The sequence below is a fragment of the Suricata suricatta genome, chromosome 3 (genome assembly GCF_006229205.1).
Source record: "Suricata suricatta isolate VVHF042 chromosome 3, meerkat_22Aug2017_6uvM2_HiC, whole genome shotgun sequence".
NCBI classification, from domain to species: Eukaryota; Metazoa; Chordata; class Mammalia; order Carnivora; family Herpestidae; genus Suricata; species Suricata suricatta.
This window is the reverse complement of record NC_043702.1, coordinates 2,538,543-2,557,116: the sequence shown is the minus strand read 5'-3', so window position 1 is coordinate 2,557,116 and position 18,574 is coordinate 2,538,543. Positions and strand designations below refer to the sequence as shown.

Genomic DNA, 18,574 nt, shown 5'->3' with positions numbered 1-18,574 from the left:
GGCCTGGAGGGGTACTCAGGGATGCCTCCTTTCCTCTCTGGGCACGACTTTAACCACCAAAGACTCCCCTGCTGCCACCCTGGACCCCAAACTCCAAAGGCCTTTGCTCACCGGCTTGCATGTCTGCATGAGAGTCACAGACGCACGAAGGCCCCCTGGGGTGCCTGCCCATGACCATTAGAGAAGCCAGTGCTCGCCAGGCCCTCCTGCCACCCAGGCCCCGAGTGGGGGCCCGCTGTGCCCCTGCACAGGCTCCACTGTACCCCTGGAATGTCCTGGCCCCCAGGGCCTGGGGGCCCTCAGCCCTCCCGATGTGGCCAGGATGGGCTTTCGGAGCAGAAAGCCTGGGAGGAAGGCCATCTCTCTCCCCCACCGGCCCCGCCCTCCCTCCTCCTCTCGCTCCCAGTGCAGACAGCAGCTAAAAATACCCTCTGTCTGTCCCCACGTGGTGCCCAGCCCAGCCCAGCCTGGCCCAGCAGGCCTCTGTGGCCTCTTGCTGGCTGGGAAGTCCTGTTCTCCGGCCTGAGTTCGTAGAGGTCCAGGGGCCGACTGAGAGGTAGGATCCCTGGAGGGCGGGCGTTCGGGAACAGGCGGTGGGAACCGGGGCGGGGAGCCGCAGTGGAGGGTGGGCTGCGGTGAGACAGCCCGCTCGGCATGGAGATCACAGGGTTGGGGAGAGACCCCCAGCTCTGGTCGAGCGGGGCCCCTGGGGGTGTGGTGAGGGCTCAGCTGTCACACTCCCCTCCGTGTCCGGGCTGGGGAGGTGGGCAACAGGGAGGCCGGATGACACCCTCCAACGGCAGCCGGGACCCCAGCGTCAGGTCACTGGCCATTACGGGCTCAGGCCCTTTGCTGTCCTGTCCGCTCAGCCCTCCTCACTCCTGGCCCGGACGGGCCCCAGGCTGAGGCTCTGAGCCGCTCGAGAACCCCCACCCCGTGCATACTGGGACCACAGGGCGGCAGGCGTCACCTTCAGACCCGCTGGCCACAGGGGCCGCAGTAATGATGGGAATGTGAGGCCCGGGGGCAGTGGCCACGGGCTCACCTCCTGGCCTCGCTCTGCTGGAGGGCCTCTGTGGAGGGAGGTCAGGCAGGACGGGTGCTGGCCGGGGCCCCTGACCTGTCCGGTCCAGGCTGGAACCCAGCCAGGTCCCCTAGGTGGGCTCCCTGGGCACTGCTCTGCTCTGTTGGGGCACCAGTGTGGGGAGGGGAGGGGCCTCAGGCGCCCACCACAGCCGCGGCCACAGCAGCAGAGCTCAGCAGGGCCCCCCTGCCCCTTGGCATCCACAGTTCATGGTTCTCTTTGCCCAGCTTTGTTATTTTGATCACACTTATTGCAGCAAGCATTTGGTCCGCCAGGATGTCTGTTCCTTCTTCCATTTATGGCTCTGGAAGGCGCCCCCTGGTGGACAGACATTTCCCTGTGGTGACAGGTAGTAGGGGGTGAGGCTTGGGGCAGCTTCCTTGGAGTAAAGTGTCAGAGGCACATAAATGAATACAGGCACATAATTACCTAAGCCCAGAAGTGGATTTGCTGAATGAGACAATGTAGGCACCGATTCGACATCGCTCTCCAGGAAGTTCCCCTTAGTCCTGTTGGTCTTTTCCAACCTACGCCCAAGGACCTGTGACCTGGGGGTTCAGCGCCCGGGCTGAGCCTGGCTCCGCACCCCTAGCTGTGTGCTCTGGGACAAGTGACCTGTGCTTCCCCACCTCCCCCGGGACCCTCACAGCACGGACTTCACAGGGATGCCGTGCAGTCTGGCCGTGGGGACCATTGCGTCAGTGTGCTCTCAGAGTCCCTCTCCCCTCCAGCCTCTGGATCTTCACTCCAGAGAACAGGGACCAAGGTCACCCAGCAAGGTCACGGCAGCCCGAGGCTCCAAGGAACCACAGACAGTGAGGATTGGTGGGGCAGGAAAGCCCCCAAATACCCTCCTCACTGTCCCAGCAAAGTCCGATTGGGCAGAAAAGAAGCCATGTGGACATGGGGCGGGGGAGGGGGCACAGGGACCCTTCCCCATGCTCCAGGAGGCGTGGCTCTCCTGCTGGCTCTGTCCTGCCTTGATGGCCAGGCAAGGGGTAGGCCCTCTCTGAGCCTCAACCTTCTCACTGTAAAAGGGGACTAACACTGAGCCCCACCTCACAGGGCTACGGGGCTCAGTTAGGTGAGATGCCGCGCGAAGGACTGACCATCAGACGGCCGGCCGGACGGTCGGGTGGCCGTCAGGCAGATGAGCTGCGCCCTGCCCCACTGGCCCTGCCCCCGCTGACCGGCCCTGGCTGACCTTGACCTGCTGACCCTGCCCTCTTCTCTCCCCAGGGTCTTGGGCGGGGCCGGGCTCCTCTTCCCGGTGAGCAGGTGGCCTGCAGGGGCCCCACGCCGGCGCTGGCAGCCATGGTGCGCAACGTGGACGACCTGGACTTCCACGTGCCATCGCACGCCCAGGACATGCTGGACGGCCTGCAGCGGCTGCGCTCCCAGCCCAGGCTGGCCGACGTCACGCTGCTGGTGGGTGGCCGGGAGCTGCCCTGCCACCGCGCCCTCCTGGCGCTGAGCAGCCCCTACTTCCAGGCCATGTTTGCGGGCGACTTTGCCGAGAGTTACGCGGCGCGCGTGGAGCTGCGGGACATGGAGCCCGCCGTGGTGGGCCAGCTGGTGGACTTCGTGTACACGGGCCGGCTGACCATCACGCAGGGCAACGTGGAGGCGCTGACGCGCACGGCCGCGCGCCTGCACTTCCCCGCCGTGCAGAAGGTGTGCGGCCGCTACCTGCAGCAGCAGCTGGACGCCACCAACTGCCTGGGCATCTGCGAGTTCGGGGAGCAGCAGGGGCTGCTGGGCGTGGCCGCCAAGGCCTGGGCCTTCCTGCGGGAGAACTTCGAGGCCGTGGCCCAGGAGGACGAGTTCCTGCAGCTGCCCCGGGACCGGCTGGCCACCTGCCTGGCCAGCGAGCTGCTGCAGGTGCAGCCGGAGCAGAGCCGCCTGGAGGCCCTGCTGCGCTGGGCGCGTCACGACCCCCAGGCCCGGGCCGCCCACCTGCCCGAGCTGCTGGGCCTGGTGCGCCTGGACGCTGTGCCCAGGCCCCGCGTGCAGCAGCTGCTGGCCACAGAGCCGCTGCTCCGGGGCTCGGAGGCGTGTCAGGCGGCCCTGGCGCAGGGCCACGATGAGGTGAGTAAGGGGTAGGGGGGAGCCCCGGAGACCCCACCTGGGAGGGGGTGCTGAGTACAGGTGCCCTGAACCTTGCAGCTCTGCCTGCTTTGGGCTGATTACCTGTCAGGGCGCCCCTGTGCGGCCCCTCGCCTCAGAAGTGAGTGGACGGGGAATCCAGAAGTGATCTTTTGCAACCCCCCTGTCAGCGCCCATAGCTTGGCGGGGACAAGCCTGGAAAGGGACCTGAGGCTGTATGAGAAAGGCCAAAGCTGGGGTGTCCTGGGAGGGGTGGCCGGTCAGGGAGGGCTCTCCAGAGCAGGCAGCGTCTTAGCCAGGCCTTAGGAGGAGCAGGAGTTTGGCAGGAGGGACAGCAAGCTGGGAAGACGGCGCTGTTGGGCTCAGCAGCAGGCCCCCCTGCCCCTTAGAAAGCTCCCGAGCATTCACGGGGCGCAGTTTCCTATGCGTGCTGGCAGGGAGTGTGACAAGCAGGGCAGTTCCTGACGAAGTGACAGACCAGGGTGTGACTGAGACAGGGAGCCGAAGAGCCCTTCATCAGGGACCGCCCGGGACCCGGCTCTCCAGGCTTCCTCAGGAGCCGGCTCTGGGGACGAAGATGGAGCTCAGGCCAGGGGCAGGGTGTCTGGTGACAATGCTAACCTGTGCTGCCTTCAGGCACCCCCAGGCACAACGGGCTGGCCCTGGGCTGGCACCCGCCAGGTGGTCGCCTTGTAGCTGCTGGCAGTGGGCCGTCGGGGCCTTCTGTGGAAGGGGCCAGAGAGGCAGGAGGGCCCTGGGGTCCCGGGAGCTCGGGGCGGTGGCTTCTGACCAAGCAGGGTGGAGCCATGGCAGCCTCCCCCACGCGGGGCCAGGGTCATCCCGGGTCAGCACGCGGCGCGCCGTCGGGGGACAGAGTCGGGGTTGGCTCCAAAGCTGGGTGCAGGGAGCCGCCAGAAGACACGGGGGGATTGCTGGGAAGGAGCAGCTCTCAGGTTCGGGGCTCACATGCACCTGCCGGCCCGCGTCTCCCCCAGTCCTGAGTGTGTGCCGCCCTCCCTGGCGCCATGGCAACCTTGCGCGTGCGTGCCTGTGCTCCCAGGCACGCGCATGCGCGTGCTGAAACTCACATCGCCCCACAAGTGTGCACCCAAACGGCCACCCCGCCGGAGTCCCGCCTCCGAAGGTGCCAAAGAGGCCCGTGAGCACCGGGGCGCCTGGCGTGGGGCGTCCGCTCACCTGCTGCTCTAACACAGCCTTCTGGCCCCACAGGCGCCGCCCCCCGCCCCGCAGACGCTGCAGGAGGTCCTGGTGGTGGTGGGCGGCCTGGCGCTGGAGGACGAGGAGGGCGCCGAGCAGCCCACCCCGCACCCCAGGAACTTCGCCTTCTACAACACCAAGGCCAGTGAGTACCCCCGCGCAGTCCCTGCGGCCCGACGTTGCCACTCGTGTCCCCCTGGCAGGTGGAGGGGTGAGGAGCGCGGGGGCCGCCTGCGTCCTCCTCCTGGGCGGGGCCTCCTGGGGCGGGGCTGCAGGAGGGTCTAGAGGCCAGGGCAGGAGCAGGGGAGGCTGACAGTGGGGTCGCTGTGGCCCCCTAGCCCTCCAGCCCCAGTCCCCAACTTTGGCCTTTTGGGCCCTGGAGCCCAAGGTAAAGGCTTCTGCCGGCCAGGTGCCCTGCACCGGGAGGATGGCCCCTGGCCCCGTGTCCCAGGAGACCCAGCTCCAGGGGGAGGGTGGGCAGCCGGGGTGCAGGTGGCCTGGAGGGTGAGAGTGAGAGCCCAGGGACGGGGTCGGCTCACACAGATCCTAATCCCAGCCTGAGAGCAGGTCACCTCACCTCCCTCAGCGTGTTGCCTCATCTGTGAAATGGGCTCCTCACTTAGTTGGGCAGCGGCCCCAGTGGGCACGGACTTGGCCTCTCCTGCCCGGGGCCCCATCACAGGGGTGGAGGGGGCAGCAGGGTCTCTGCAGGGGCCACGTTGGTCCTGGGCAGCTCTTCCAAGAACTCAGAAGAGGCTTGGCGGGAGTCCTGGGGCCGCCGGGCCGGCTGCCAGCCTCTCCTGCGCCATCGTGGCTGGCAGGCTGGAGGGAGTGTGGGGCCGGCTGTCCCGGGTCAGGGGCTGACGTCAGGACATGAGCTTGGCTGGCTCCGCCTGGGAGCAGCTGTCCCTCCAACGCCACCGGAGGACGGCGGGGGGCACGCGGGCAGGCCCCACCCCACGGTGACACACACATGAGTCAGGGGCACACGCAGTCCGTGCCCAGAGGGCCTGTGCCCAGCAAAGCCGGGGTTTCTGTGTGTCCTGAAGGCTGCGGCGAGCAGCACGCAGTCCCCGGGGGCCTGGGTCTCAGAGCCTCCACGAGCAGCCCGAGTGTGTCCATTTGGATGTTCCCACGCTGTCTCATTTTTATTTTTCCAAAGCATTTTCTCATCTCTTGCCTCAGTTTACCCCATATAGCTCCCAGAAGGTGGGCCCAACATGGGCGCGATTGCCCTCCACCACGGTGACGGCAATCCTAACCGGGACCCTTGCCCGAGCGCATGCCCTGTGACGGACACACGGGGCCTCAGAGAGTCCCCCACCTCCCGGGGAGGGGAAGGCACCCTAGCCGACAGAGGAGGAGACGCACGGCCGGTGCGCATGAGCTGGCGCCTGGCTCACGCTGCCTGCGGCAAGGCCCGGGTCCTTGGTGGCTGCACACGGCCCAGGGGTGCTGGGGGTGAAGACAGGGAACGAGCGAATGGATGCTGTTTGCATTATGACCCCTGAGTGACTGGAGATCGGGCGCTTGACCCGTTACCCCACCGACTCGGGTGGGACCCAGCCCAGCGGCTAGAAGGTCCACTTGGGGTCAGGGAGGTCACCTGCAGGGTCAGAGTGAGACCCGGCTTCTGGAGCCTGAGCCACCTGCCGCTGTCCCGTGTCCCGTCCGGGGGCCGGGCTCCACGGGGCGGCGTGGGGAAGAGGGGGCCTCCCAGAGCCAGGCCTGGCAGGGGCACGTAGGTGCCCAGGGCGCGGCCCCCTGCCCCTCGCTCTCCCGCCGCAAGGGAACATCCCTGCACCCACAGGGTGGAAGAGGCGCCGAGGGGCGAGGGGGGTCGCGGCGGGCAGCGAGCTTGGCCCCCGGGCCCTGAGCCGCCTGCGTCTGTCTCCCTGCCAGGGCGGTGGCTGGCGCTCCCGGACTTCCCTGACTACCACAAGTGGGGCTTCTCCCTGACGGCGCTGAGCAACACGGTCTATGTCACAGGTGGGCTGCGCGGCTCCCGGGGCGACCCCAGTGAGCACCAGCCCCCCCCGGCCCCCCCCCCGCCACGGGGTCCCTAACGGCTCAGTCAGGACTCCTGCAGACATTTCCATGGTGTGAAAACAAGGAGATTTGAAATCCACGGGTCATGGGCGTGGGGAACCGTTCCGCGTTCTGTGTGACATGGAAGCCCGGGAGGCTTCGCTGTGACAGAGCTGTGCGCTGGGCGGGAGGGGTCTCTCTGCTCCCGTATATCTTAGAAGGTGGGGGCCCATTTTGGTTGTGGAGGGGCGCCTGGGCAGCACAGTCGATTAAGTGTCCAATTCTGGCTCACAGTTCATGAGTTCAAACCCCGCATAGGGTTCTGTGCTGACAGCTCAGAGTCTGGAGCTGCTTCGGATTCTATGTCTCCCTCTCTCTCTGCCCCTCCCCTGTTCACGCTCTGTCTTTCTCTCTCTCAAAAATAAATAAGCGCTAAAAAAATTATTTTAATTTGGTCGGGGAAATAGCTCTCCCTGATGATCAGGTCCAAACCACTGATCTGGTCCCCCCCTATTTATGGGGCACCAAACAACCTGTCCTGGTCACGAAGCTGGACCGCCACCCCAGGCCCGCCCCAGGCCCAGGCCCACCCCGAGGAGAAGGCACCGGCACCCACTAGCCTGGGAATCCCAGGCTGCTGGGCAGCTGAGGGGACATAACTCTCTTGCAGGTGGCTCCCGGGGCACCAAGACAGACAGCTGGTCAACCACCCAGGCCTGGTGCTTCCCGCTCAAGGAAGCGGCCTGGAGGCCAGTGGCACCCATGCTGAAGGCCCGCACCAACCACGCCAGCGTGGCACTCAACGGGGAGATCTATGCCATCGGCGGTAAGGCCTCCCTCCCCACCCTCCCCGGGGCCACCTCCTGCCCCTGGGAGCTCGCTCACCCCCCTGGCAGCCTCTGGGAGCCTCCCAATCCTGTGACAAAGGCTCCCTGCACCCATGCCCTCCCCAGGGACCCGAGAGGCTCTGCTCCCCATTCCTGCCCTCAGTGCTCACTGTCTGGAGTGAACAAGCCCCACGGGTGGTGAGGGGGGGGGCCCTGGCCAGCCCGTGCCACCTGCTGCCTGGGTGTCCTGGGGCAAAAGGGTGTCCTGGGCCGAGACTCAGGCATGAGCCCCCATAGCCAGCTCCACGTGATTCTGGAAACAATGGCAGAGCGCCAGGGCCTTTGAGCTGTGGCATGGATGGACACCCCCATCCCAGAACCTTGGCCTTGGCCCTCCGCCCAGATTACCCCCTCCATGAAGTCCATGGGGTAAGGAGACCCACAGTGTCCCCCCCTTTGCTGTCACCTTTGATTCCACCACGTCCCCAGCCTGAGCATGGAGGCTTTCCAGCGCTGTGACAGGGAGTCACCCCAGGGACACTTACAGGTAAATAAATACTAGAAAGAAAAATGATTGGGGCCAAGAAAGAGCTTCCCAAGGCCTGTGTAGGTGACAGACTGGCCCTGAGGCCACTCCTAAGGCCCCACCTGTCCCAGCACGACAGTGAGACCCCAGAGCAGGGAGCCACATGGTTCCTGAGTCCGGGGCTCGTGGGCAAATAGGAGAGGCCTAGAGGCCCCCACCACGCAGTCTGGAGTCAAGCATCTCTGGGTCCACATGCCCACACCACTTGACGGCACGGCCTTGGGCAAGGGCCCTCGCCCCTCGGAGCCTCCGTTCTCCCTCTGTGAAATGGGGTAGGTCACCTGCCTCCCAAGGCCAAGGTCCTTCCCTTCCCAGGAGGCTCCCTGCCGCCTCTGCAGAGCCCCCAGCCCTGCATTTCTTTCCCGGAGCTTCTCCCGGCCCCTCGAGGCCATGATCCCCTCCCGGCCCGACAGGGACCACCCTGGACGTGGTGGAGGTAGAGAGCTACGACCCCTACACAGACACCTGGACGCCCATCAGCCCGGCCCTCAAGTACGTGAGCAACTTCTCGGCGGCCGCCTGCTGCGCCAGGCTCTACCTGGTGGGCTCCAGCGCCTGCAAGTACAACGCCCTGGCCCTGCAGTGCTACAGCCCGGTGACAGGTGGGGGCCTGCGGCGCTACAGCCCGGTGACAGGTGGGGGCCTGCGGCGCTACAGCCCGGTGACAGGTGGGGGCCTGCGGTGCTACAGCCCGGTGACAGGTGGGGACCTGCAGAGCCACTGTTCCCTCCTAATGGGGCCGCGGGGGGGTGGTGGTGGCAGGGGACATTGACAGGTGAGCCAGAGGGTGGGGTGCCCTGAGGCCAGTGCGGGGCAGGGAGCAGGCAGCCAGAGGCCTCTGACACAGCCCCACCAGAGGTGGGGGGAGACCCTGGAGGAAGGTGGGGGATGTGTAGGCGGCACAGAGGGCCAGCCCCATGCCAGCCGAGAGGTTCCGGGGGTGGGGAGCGAGGGGTGGGGGGCCCGGCTCCAGGCCCTGAATGCTGCCTGGCCGCCGCGTCTGCCTGGAGCTGGCCTCCCAGCTTGGTGGCTTGGTGGGCGCCCACTGGGCTGGGGACTCGGTGCCAGGGTTTGGGCCCCTGCTGGGCTCTCCCTGGCTCAGTGGCCCTCCTGGCCCTGCCTCTCACCCTCTGCTCCGTCCTCTGGACAGTGGAGGTGATAAGTGGACCCATTTAGTAGGGTGGGTGTGAGGATCCCAGGGTCAGGTGAGACCCCAGACTTGGCCGACCAGGTGGGGAAGTGGCAGAGGCCCCGGGGACGTCCAGTCGGGACGCTGGGGGGGCGGGTGACCAGGTCAAGGCCTCCGAAAGCCCTCAGCCCCTCCCAAGGACCTGGGGACAAAGCTCTGAGGGAGCCCTGCCCCCAGCCCCCCGAGGGGGAGTGGGGCTCCAGGACTAGAGGGTCCCCGGGAAGCGGCCACCCCGGTGAAGGTGGGCCTGGTGCCGTGTCCCCGCAGACTCGTGGAGCGTGATCGCCTCGCCCTTCCTCCCCAAGTACCTGTCTTCCCCGCGCTGCGCCGCGCTGCAGGGGGCCCTCTACCTGGTCGGCGACAACACCAAGAAGGTCTACATGTATGACCCCGGGGCCAACCTGTGGCAGAAGGTGGGCCTCAGCCTCGCCCCCTGGGGCGACAGCCCCCCCGCCCCTACCTCGGACCCTCGACACCGGGAGAGCAGGCCTGGGGACGGTGGGGCCCGGGGGTGTCCCCACAGGGGGCTGACGGTGAAGGGATTCCAGGACAGGAGGGCATGCCCCAGGGCTCCTGGCCACCGAGGGTGCTCCATTCCCAGCACGGGGTGCTCTGTTCTTCCCGGGGAGCAGATCCAGGCTCGCCCAGGGGTGCTTCGGGAGCAGCTGTGGCTGCCCTGGTGATGGCCAGGCCCGGGAGGGAGGGCGTCCCCACCCTCAGGTGGCCGAGCAGGGATGGGGCCCCCTTGGCTGTGGGTACGCTGGGAGCACCCAGCTCCTTGGTGCCCCACTTCCCTCCTTGCTGCCCCCTCCGCTCCTGCCCCAGGACGCAGGCAGAGAGCAGGTGCCGGGCACCTCAAGCCCCAGCCTTTCTCGGTGGTCCCTCTGGAGAGAGGACAGGGACGGCGCCCGGAGTGGCCGTGGCGGGCTCAGCGCTAGTGGGACACCTCGGGCCCCCGCACAGGGTCCTCAATCCCTGGAGGCCCGAGGGGGTGGCATGGCCTCCTGCAGTCACCCTGAAAGGCTGGGCGGGCCAGCCGGGTGACAGCAGGGCCCCTGCCCTCCTGCTGCCCGCAGCTGTCCCCTGGCGTCAGCACTCAGCTGACCGGAGGCCCCCATTACAGTGCAAAACAGGTGCGGGGGTGCCTGCCAGGCAGGCACCTTCTTTCTGGGGCCTCCCGGCTGGGCCGGGGCCAGGCCTCTGCCCGGCCCCAGCACTGACCCAGGGGCGTCCCGGCCACGATGGGCTCCACTCCATCCAGGCCCACGGCGGCGTGGCTGTCCAGTACCTTCTTCATGTGGCGGCCACAGCCAGGCCTCTCCCCTCCCGCCCACACCAGGCTCCTCCACCAGGGCCCACACGTCTCTAGCCTCACAGCCCCTGTCCAGGGCACTCCTGAGGCCACAGCTGTCCCCTCCAAGAGAGCAGCCATGAGCAGAGGCCCAGCCCAGCTTTGGGCCTGGGTGACCAAGGGGCCTGGGAACATCATCCTGGGAGATGAGGGCTGGAGAGAGAGCACCGAAGGGGCAGCCTGGGGGCCCTGGGGGGGGGGTGGCAGGGAGCAGGTGTGTCCTGCCCACCGGGCCCTGACCGCTGCCCACCCACAGGTGCAGTCCTTGCACAGCCTGCACGAGAACGGTGCGCTGGTGCCACTGGGCGACGCGCTGTACCTGACGGGGGGCCGCTGGCAGGGCATGGACGGCGACTACCACGTGGAGATGGAGGCCTACGACCGTGGGCAGGACACCTGGACCCGCCACGGCGCACTGCCCCGCCTCTGGCTCTACCACGGGGCCTCTGCCGTCTTCCTGGACGTCTCCAAGTGGACCCAGCCCTTCAGCCCTGCCCAGGAGCACTGAGCAGCTCTTCCTCGGGGGCTGGGGGGCTGGCTGAGCACCCCCACCCAGGGGTGGCGCCCCTTGGTGTGGTGCCTGTCTGTCCACCTGGTTCTGCACCTCCAGGGACATCAGAGGACATGGCCTTGGTCCCCACAGCCACCGCACGAACTCCCAACTGCCCGGCCGCAAGGGCTTGAACTCTGGCCTTCCTACCCACGGGGTGTCTGGGGCCTCACACAGAGGAGCCCGGGGGCCTGGGGGAAGCACGGGGAGGTCGCCCAGATCCTGCTGCCCCAGCCGTGTCCCGGCGGCAGCTTCTGGGAGCTGCATCACAGAGCGAGGGGCCCTGGGGTGGGATCTGCACCCGGCGTCTGCGGGCCTGCTTCGGCCTGGCCCTCAGCTGTGTGACCCTGGCTGGCCGCTGCCCCTCCCTGGGCCTCAGGCTCCGCGTCCGTGACGCGTTGCGAAGGGAGGAGGCAGGGCAGGGGCCCAGGAGGGCTGAGGAAGAGACGGTGAGCAAAGGCTTCCCGGCCGGTGAAGGAGGCGGTGCTCCAGGGCTGGGCTTTCCCCTATTTCTTGGGGTGGTTCGCCCCCATGAGGCAGTGAGAGCCCCAGCAGCAGACCCAGGAGGGGAAAGGTGGGGGTCCTGCGGGGATTCTAGGGATGCTCTTGTGTGCTCCCAGGTGGCTTCCTGAGCGAGGGGAGTGCCCCATGGGCCCCCGCCAGCCTGTGCTGTGACTCAGGTGCCTCGGGTCTGCCCCAGAGCACCGCGAGTCTGACTGGGGCCCCACGCAGACCTGGTTCAAGCCCCCTCCTCCTCCTCCTCACTGGCCCTCAACACGGCCTCACATTGACGGCTGCTCCCTGGGGGCTCAGTGGCCCTCCCCCTTGTCACCAGCTTCATCAAGGGACCCATGACCAGGACCACAAGTCGGGGGTCCTAGGTCTGGCCTGGCTCTGGCCCTGGCACTGAGTGTCTGAGGCCCGGGGGACCCCCCCACCTCCCTCTGGACCTGGGTTTTCTATTTTGAAACCCACTGGGCACAAGAGGGCTCCGAGGAAGGAATCGCTGGTCCCTCCACGTCCGTTTTGCTCCCAGACCTGGCTCCTCACACAGTTTCTTTCGGGAGAATTGCATTTGTCTCCCGGGGCAGAGGCAGAGCAGGGCCTGCTGGACACCCACTTCCCCAGGAGCAAGGGCCCAGCTCCGAGGACGCCCAGTCAGCGGGGGGGGGGGGGGGGGGGGGGGGGGGGGGGGGGGGGGTGGACGGCATGAACATGAAGGCCCCTGGGCTTCTTGAACCTTCCCTACGAGAATCTTCTGAAATGGCTCCCGATCGGTTGGTGCAGATCCTCGGCCAAACACTCTCAAAACAAAGACTCGACCTGTCAAATGGGCTTCCTTCTATCACAGCGGGGGCGTTGGAAGGCGGTATCTTAGAACGAGGCCCGCCTCTGCTCCTGCCCACAGGGCGACACGGGGAAGCTCCTGGGGGGGGCAGGCCTGGTCCTCAGCCTGCTGGTGCCAAACTGCCCCCATCTGATGAGCTGAGCTGCCCCTGTCCGGAGCACCTGGGTCAGGCCAGTGGTGTCCTCAGGGTCACCGGAGGACACGGATGAGTCTTTGAATGGAGTGACGGGGGACCTGTTAACCACCGAGGGCTCCTTCCGAGGCGAAGGCAGGAAGGACGGGCTTTGGCGAGGGGCAAAGGGGCTCCTGGCGGGGAGTCCAGCGACAGTGGGGAGCCGTCACCTGCCCTCTGCCCCCAGGGACATGGCAAGGAGCAGACACAGCCTCCAGGCAGAGAGCTGGTGGGAGAGGGTGCCGAGGACCGGGGGCCTTTGCTAAAGAGACTGTGCCGCTGTCCCTTGTGGCCCCGTGGGGACGAAGTGGCAGGACAGATACGCTGACCTCACTCTGCTGCCTCCTGGGGGTGCCTCCCGCTGGCCAGATCCAACCAGAATCAGAGGGAGAACGGGCCGTTGGCAGAGAGCAGGCGGAGACGGGAGCCAGGATGGGCAGACGGGAGATGTCCATCATGCGGCCGCCACACTCGGGGGTTCTCATGGGGACAGACACTAACGTACGTTCACACGAGGCTTGTCTGTGGGGCAACCCGGCCTTGCTCTTCCCTTCTTTGGGAAACAAGGGCGCATCGGGTTGGGGGCCAGTGGGGACTTCTAGAAAGGAGAACGGATAACCTTGGAACAGGTGCCAAAGCCTGCTGAACTCTCGGGCCCACGAGAGTGAGACCACCTGCCCCCAGGCGGGTGCGCGCTGTCCTTCTCCCAGACGAGGCTGGGTGAGTGGAGGTTCCTCTGCAGACCTGAGGCTTTGGAGACCAAAGAGTGCCGCACAGTGCCCTCAGGGGCCAGCCAGCCCAGGCGGAGCCGGGTCCACGGGCACTTCTCACCACTTCCTCTGGACTGGGTTTTCCAGTACCTCGCAGACAAGACCCGTTCCCGTGTAAATATCTGTAATAAACGGACTGATCAAATGACGGCTCGCTGTGGTCAGTTCAGAACTCCAGTTGGTTGGTCGACCAGTTGGCCCGGTGGAAAGTCTGCCTTTGACCAGGAACCTGTGCCTGTAGGAGATGTGGGCACAGCCACGTCAAAGGGAAGGCTGTTTGCTCCTCTAGGGCCATGGCATCATGTCTGATCCCCAGTGCCGGACCCTCAGCCTGAAGTCTGGCCACTGTTGGGCGTGTTCCCCCAGACCCCCGGGTCAGGGACACGGGAGGGCGGTCAGGCGCGGCGTTGAGTAATTGGAGGCGGGTGTGGGCCGCAAAGAGAATCTTCCTGCTTGGAATGAACACGCGAAGAGCCGGTGTCCCTCCCTCACCGCTAACCGTCTGCCCCAGGGCTTTTCAGGGCCAGCGGCTCGGGTTGTCACATTTACGAATATAATTCTTCTCAAAATGGAAAGACAGAGCCAATATGTACCTTCTTACATTAAACTCAGAGGTGAGCTAGATGATTTTTTAACTTTAATTAATCGAAAACATGGAAGCGATGAGCAGGAAATAAACCAAGAGACCCTCCGGGTAGAAGTGAGAAAGAACTCTTCCCCTTGCCAGACCCGAGGCGGCCCTCAGACCTGTCCGGACGCACGGGGCTTGCCCCCCGCACCTGACTCATGCCCAGCACGTGGCGCGGGACTGAGCAGATGTTCACCGGAGGAGCTGCTGACCCCACGTTGCGAAGGCTAGACCTGGACGAGTGACCTTGGGCCAGTCCCAAGATCTCGGCCTCAGCTTCCTCATCTGTGCAATGGGGATAATCACACAATTTGAGCATTAGATGAGGTCATGAGTTTGGAAGGTTGCAGTAAACAGCAGAGGTGGCCTGCCTGGACATCGGGAGGCCACACAGCAAGTCGACCGCAGGCTCCCCCTGTTTTCGGGGGCAGAGGGAGCTTTGATTCCCATGACTTCATCGGCAAAGGTCCTTCCTCTGGAGGAAGAGAGAAGAGTGGGAACAGCTTGGCGGTAGCCCGCTGACAGGAAGCCAGGCCGAGGCCGTGACATGAGGGCCCAAGAATGAGGATTAGGTTTCAGCCAGGCATGAGGGCGCGTAGGGGAGGCCACCTCAGGCTCCGTTTGGGCCCCGCCTGTGCCCACTCACTCAGTGCTTCCCCCCCCCCCCCCCCCCCCCCCCCCCCCCCCCCCCCCCCCCCCCCCCCCCCCCCCGGGACCCGGGACCTCAGCCCCAGATGCTGTCCTGCTCCAAACCCCGGGCGGCTGCTGCTGCTGCTGTGGGGACATGGGCCATCCGGTGCCCCAGGGCCCTGTTTCTGGGGGCCCTGGACCCGGGGGAGTCTGCTGAGCCCTGCCCTCCTCTGAGTGGACTTCGTTTCTGAAATGTGGCCCCAGAAACACGCAGGGAGCCCCGCGGGCAGGCCCCGGCACCCCCCTGCCCCCGAGCCAGGCTGTCGTCACCTCGGGGCGGTGTTCCGGGAGCCCACACGGCACCAGAACCGATTCGATTTGGGCCCTCGCGCAGGGCCCATGACCTCACCAGGACTGCTCACTGTTTGGGAAAATCACTGGTTTTCACATGGCAACAGCTCACGTCCTCTGAGCCGGCCTCAGGCGGGCTGGCGCTCCCCACTGGGAGCCGGAAATGAAATCACATGAACACCTTAGGGTCCCACGGCCCAGACTGGGTCCCTCCACTTTGAGGAGTCGTGAAAGGTGACAGAGCCAAAGCCTCACCTTGCCGGGGTGTAGGCTGGGCCACACGCCGTCTGCCCCGAGAGCAGTAGGCCTCTCTGCCCCGCAGGCAGAATCCAGGCCAGCAACCGGAAGTGGGCGCCCAAGCAGCCTGGCCGCCATGCTGGGGCGCCACCTTCCTCCTGGTCTTGGCTTTGTGCGCTCACATCTCACGTACGAGTAGGATCCTAGACAAAGGCTCAGGGGCACCAGCCACCATGCCCACTCCACAGAACCAGCAAACTGAGTCTCAGAGGGATGAGTGCCTAAAGGCCACCGATGACCTCTGCTCCAGACGGCGAAGCTAGAACCAGGCCTGCGGAGCAGACCCGCAGCTGGGTCTGCGCTGTGCTCCCATCATGCTCTGCCCCACGGCAAGACTTGGAGCCTCTGTCTTCACGCAGGTCCGAGGGCAGCCCCCCGTGACATGGTGCTGACGGCCTAGGCCAGGACCCTCACCGCTGAGACGGCCTGGAAGGCAAGCAGGTCTCACGCCCCGCACAGCACCCACCGTGACCTCAGCCCACCCTAGAGCAGTCCCGGGGACACGTGTCCCTTAATCCCAGCGCCCAGGCTGGGAAACTGGAAGGGAAGTCCAAGGACAGACCGGCCTCCCACCGGAGGGCTGCTCCGGTGGTGCTCCACCCGCCACCCGAGCGGGGAGTGCTCCCCGGGTTCAAGAGTGGCCAGCGCGTGAGTTCCCCTGGCCTCCTTCGGTCACGGCCAGACCCCCACGGGCAATCCCACACCTACACCACCTGCTCGTCCGAGGGGAAAGACAAGGCCACGTCGGTCACAGCAAGCTCATCACGTAGCTCCTATTTCTCACCATCCAGAATAGGAAGGACCGTAATGGGCAGAATTTGTGGCCGTGAAGATGTGAGGATGCCCAGCGGGTGAGAGGGCCTGGCCCTGCCCCCGAGCCCGGCTGTGTGTCCCGCGCACGCCCCTCACCTCTCTGGGCGAGTCCGTGTGGTCCATGAAAAGTGGATGAGGGGCAGGGTGCGGGCGTGCTTTTTCAGAAACATGAAGTTACCACTCGCAGGCCGTGTCTCCTGGCGCTGGAGGCTCTCCACCAGCAGACCGCGGGTTCCGACACGGAACACCGGTCTCTCCGATGGTCTCCCCGAAAAGAGGAAAATGAACAGAATTTTAGCAGTGAACACCGAGGCCCATGCCAGCACAGACAAGCATGTCCTTAGAAAGTTCTAGACCCCCAGCTTCTTTTTTTTTTAATTTTTAAGGTTTATTTATTATTGAAAGAGAGAGACAGAGTGTGAGCAGGGGAGGGGCAGAGAGAGGAAGATACAGAATCTGAAGCAGGCTCCAGGCTCTGAGCTGTCAGCACTGAGCCTGATGCAGGGATCGAACTCACAGACTGGGAGATCATGACCTGAGCTGAGGTCGGACGCTTAACCGACTGAGCCCCCCAGGCACCCCAGCACCCCCAGCTTTTTAACAGACTTTCCAGGTGGGACCAGAAATGAGAACCCACTCCAGAAATCCTTAATTCCTTGAAGACGTTATGATCCCTCCACTATTTCGGGAGCGAATGTCCTTATTAGTAACAACCCTGCTGAATGTTTGCAGATGAAATTAGTCATTATTTTGTCGAGCACATTTTATGAACGCCAGTTTTCTCAAATGCCTTCTTGAGCATCTGCAATTTCTGTAGAAATTTCAGTTTTTCCTTCTACTGATAATTCCATTGTCTTTTCAAGATTAAAGACAGAACTTCTCTGTTGCAGTCTTTTTTTTTAAATAATTTTTTATATTTTTTATTTATTTTTGAGAGACAGAGACAGTGCAAGCAGGGGAGGGGCAGAGAGAGAGGGAGGCACAGAATCCGAAACAGGCTCCAGGCTCTGAGCTGTCAGCACAGAGCCCGACACGGGGCTCGAACCCACGAACCATGAGATCATGACCTGAGCTGAAGCCGGACGCTCGACCGACTGAGCCCCCCAGGCGCCCCTCTGTTGTGGTCTTAATTTGTCTCTGAAAGACACGGTCCCAGAGCCAGTCTTTGGGACATGCCGGCCGCTGGGGAACAAGGTCTCAGGCTAGGCAGGGTGTTTTTTTGTTTAAACGCTCTGCCCCCTCCGCCCCAAGAAACCCAAGGTTAGCACGGTGCTCACATACGGCAGGAAAAGAAGAGTCACAGAACAATTAACACCAAATGCCAGGCTTTTTCTAAAGTATGAAGTATTTCCTGTGTCTCCACGCCCCCTCCCCCACCTGTCTGGTGCAGAAAGGGCACAAGGTGGGGGGGGGCTCCTGGTTTAGGATTACAGGATCCCTCCCCCAGGCTAGGGAGGCACCGCCTGCCCCACTCTGAAATAGGACAGGGCGAGGTTCTGAAGAGATGGGAATCCTCTCAGTGGGTGGCAGGACTTTGGGAAGTGCAGTCCTTAGCGGTGCCTGCTCCCACTCTTGATCAAAGGACACTGTGTGTCCCCCAGGTGTGGGCCCCTCAGTGCTATTCTCACGCCCTTACTTTCCGCGAGGAGACAGAAAGGCAACGGGCGTGTAACAGAACAAAGCAGCCTGGATCGGGGGAGGGGGCTGGCTCTCTTCAGGGAGGAACCTGGAGTTCACCCTGGAGGACCCGGCGCCCCATGCCAGCAGAGCCCTGTGCTGGGCATAGGATCTAGCCCCCACACCTGGCTAGGTCACCGTAGGGCTCAGGCCTCCCAGCCTGGGCATCAGTGCAATCATATCCATGCATGGTGGCTGCCCAGGTTGTGAATTCCCTCCGTGCCCCGCCCGCCAGGTCCGTGCAGGTGCACCCGGATGGGGAGGGACAGCGTACTCTGAGTTTAGGGCACCCCCCTCCCACGGGGAGAAGGCAGCGCCGGAAGGACAGGGTCCCCACCTGAGGAAGAGGCACCAGGTAGGGTCTTTGAGTGTGTTCCCCGCTCCGGGGTACTAAACCGTGCTGGCAAGGCCTGGACCTCACCCGGCGCCCGCTGGACAATGGGGGTGGGATGCCTTGAGGTCCCCACAGGCCACTCACGGAATAAACAGGGATGAAGGGATGCTCCCAGGCTCAGAGGAGAGTGGCGACCCGGCTCCCGTAGAGAAAAGGCTGTCAAGACGACAGACGGTCCAGGGTCAGAAGAAGGGACACTCCAGCTCTCCTGGGAAGAGCTGGACAGCGCCAAGGAGTGGACCCGGGGGGCCTGGCGATGGAGCGCAAACCCGCTCAACAGGAGGGGGCGCTCTGGCCGACGCGAGCGAGGCCCCTCTCCCCCTTGCCTCCCCGCGTCCCCGTTCGCTCCCGTAGCCCCTCCGCACACCTCCAGCTCTATCCCACGGCCCAGGCCGCACACCCTACTCTCTGTACGCCCCCCGCTCCGCTGAGGCCCCTCCTCGCCTCTCCCCACCTCTTCTCTGCACCACCCTCCTCGGCTGCAACGCCTCCCCCTTCCCGCTTGCCCTTGCTGCACTCCCCCTACCTCCAGTGCAGCGCCCACCCCTCCCCGCT

General features: G+C 64.9%; 1 protein-coding gene and 1 long non-coding RNA gene across 4 annotated transcripts; one reads left to right on the top strand and one right to left on the bottom strand.

The window, feature by feature from the left end:
• The first annotated feature begins 477 nt into the window (after nt 1–477).
• KLHL30 (kelch like family member 30) lies at nt 478–13,377 on the top strand. 2 transcript variants are annotated; one of them, XM_029933538.1, is made up of 8 exons: nt 478–556; nt 2,324–3,172; nt 4,421–4,553; nt 6,311–6,397; nt 7,107–7,262; nt 8,263–8,451; nt 9,306–9,451; nt 10,646–13,377. In XM_029933538.1, the coding sequence occupies exons 2-8, from the start codon at nt 2,399–2,401 to the stop codon at nt 10,895–10,897; spliced, it is 1,737 nt and encodes a 578-aa protein (XP_029789398.1). In that variant the 5' UTR covers nt 478–556; nt 2,324–2,398; the 3' UTR covers nt 10,898–13,377. The 2 variants fall into 2 exon arrangements, with proteins under 2 accessions (XP_029789398.1, XP_029789397.1); XM_029933537.1 differs by having other exon boundaries at nt 8,263–8,484.
• Nucleotides 13,378–13,855: 478 nt separating this feature from the next.
• LOC115286298 lies at nt 13,856–18,574 on the bottom strand. Of its 2 annotated transcripts, none has more exons than XR_003905977.1 (4): nt 18,546–18,574; nt 17,963–18,175; nt 16,045–16,212; nt 13,856–14,332 (listed from the first exon to the last, which is right to left on the bottom strand). It is a non-coding gene; the product is annotated as an uncharacterized LOC115286298 (long non-coding RNA). The 2 variants fall into 2 exon arrangements; XR_003905976.1 differs by lacking the exon at nt 13,856–14,332 and adding an exon at nt 14,594–15,561.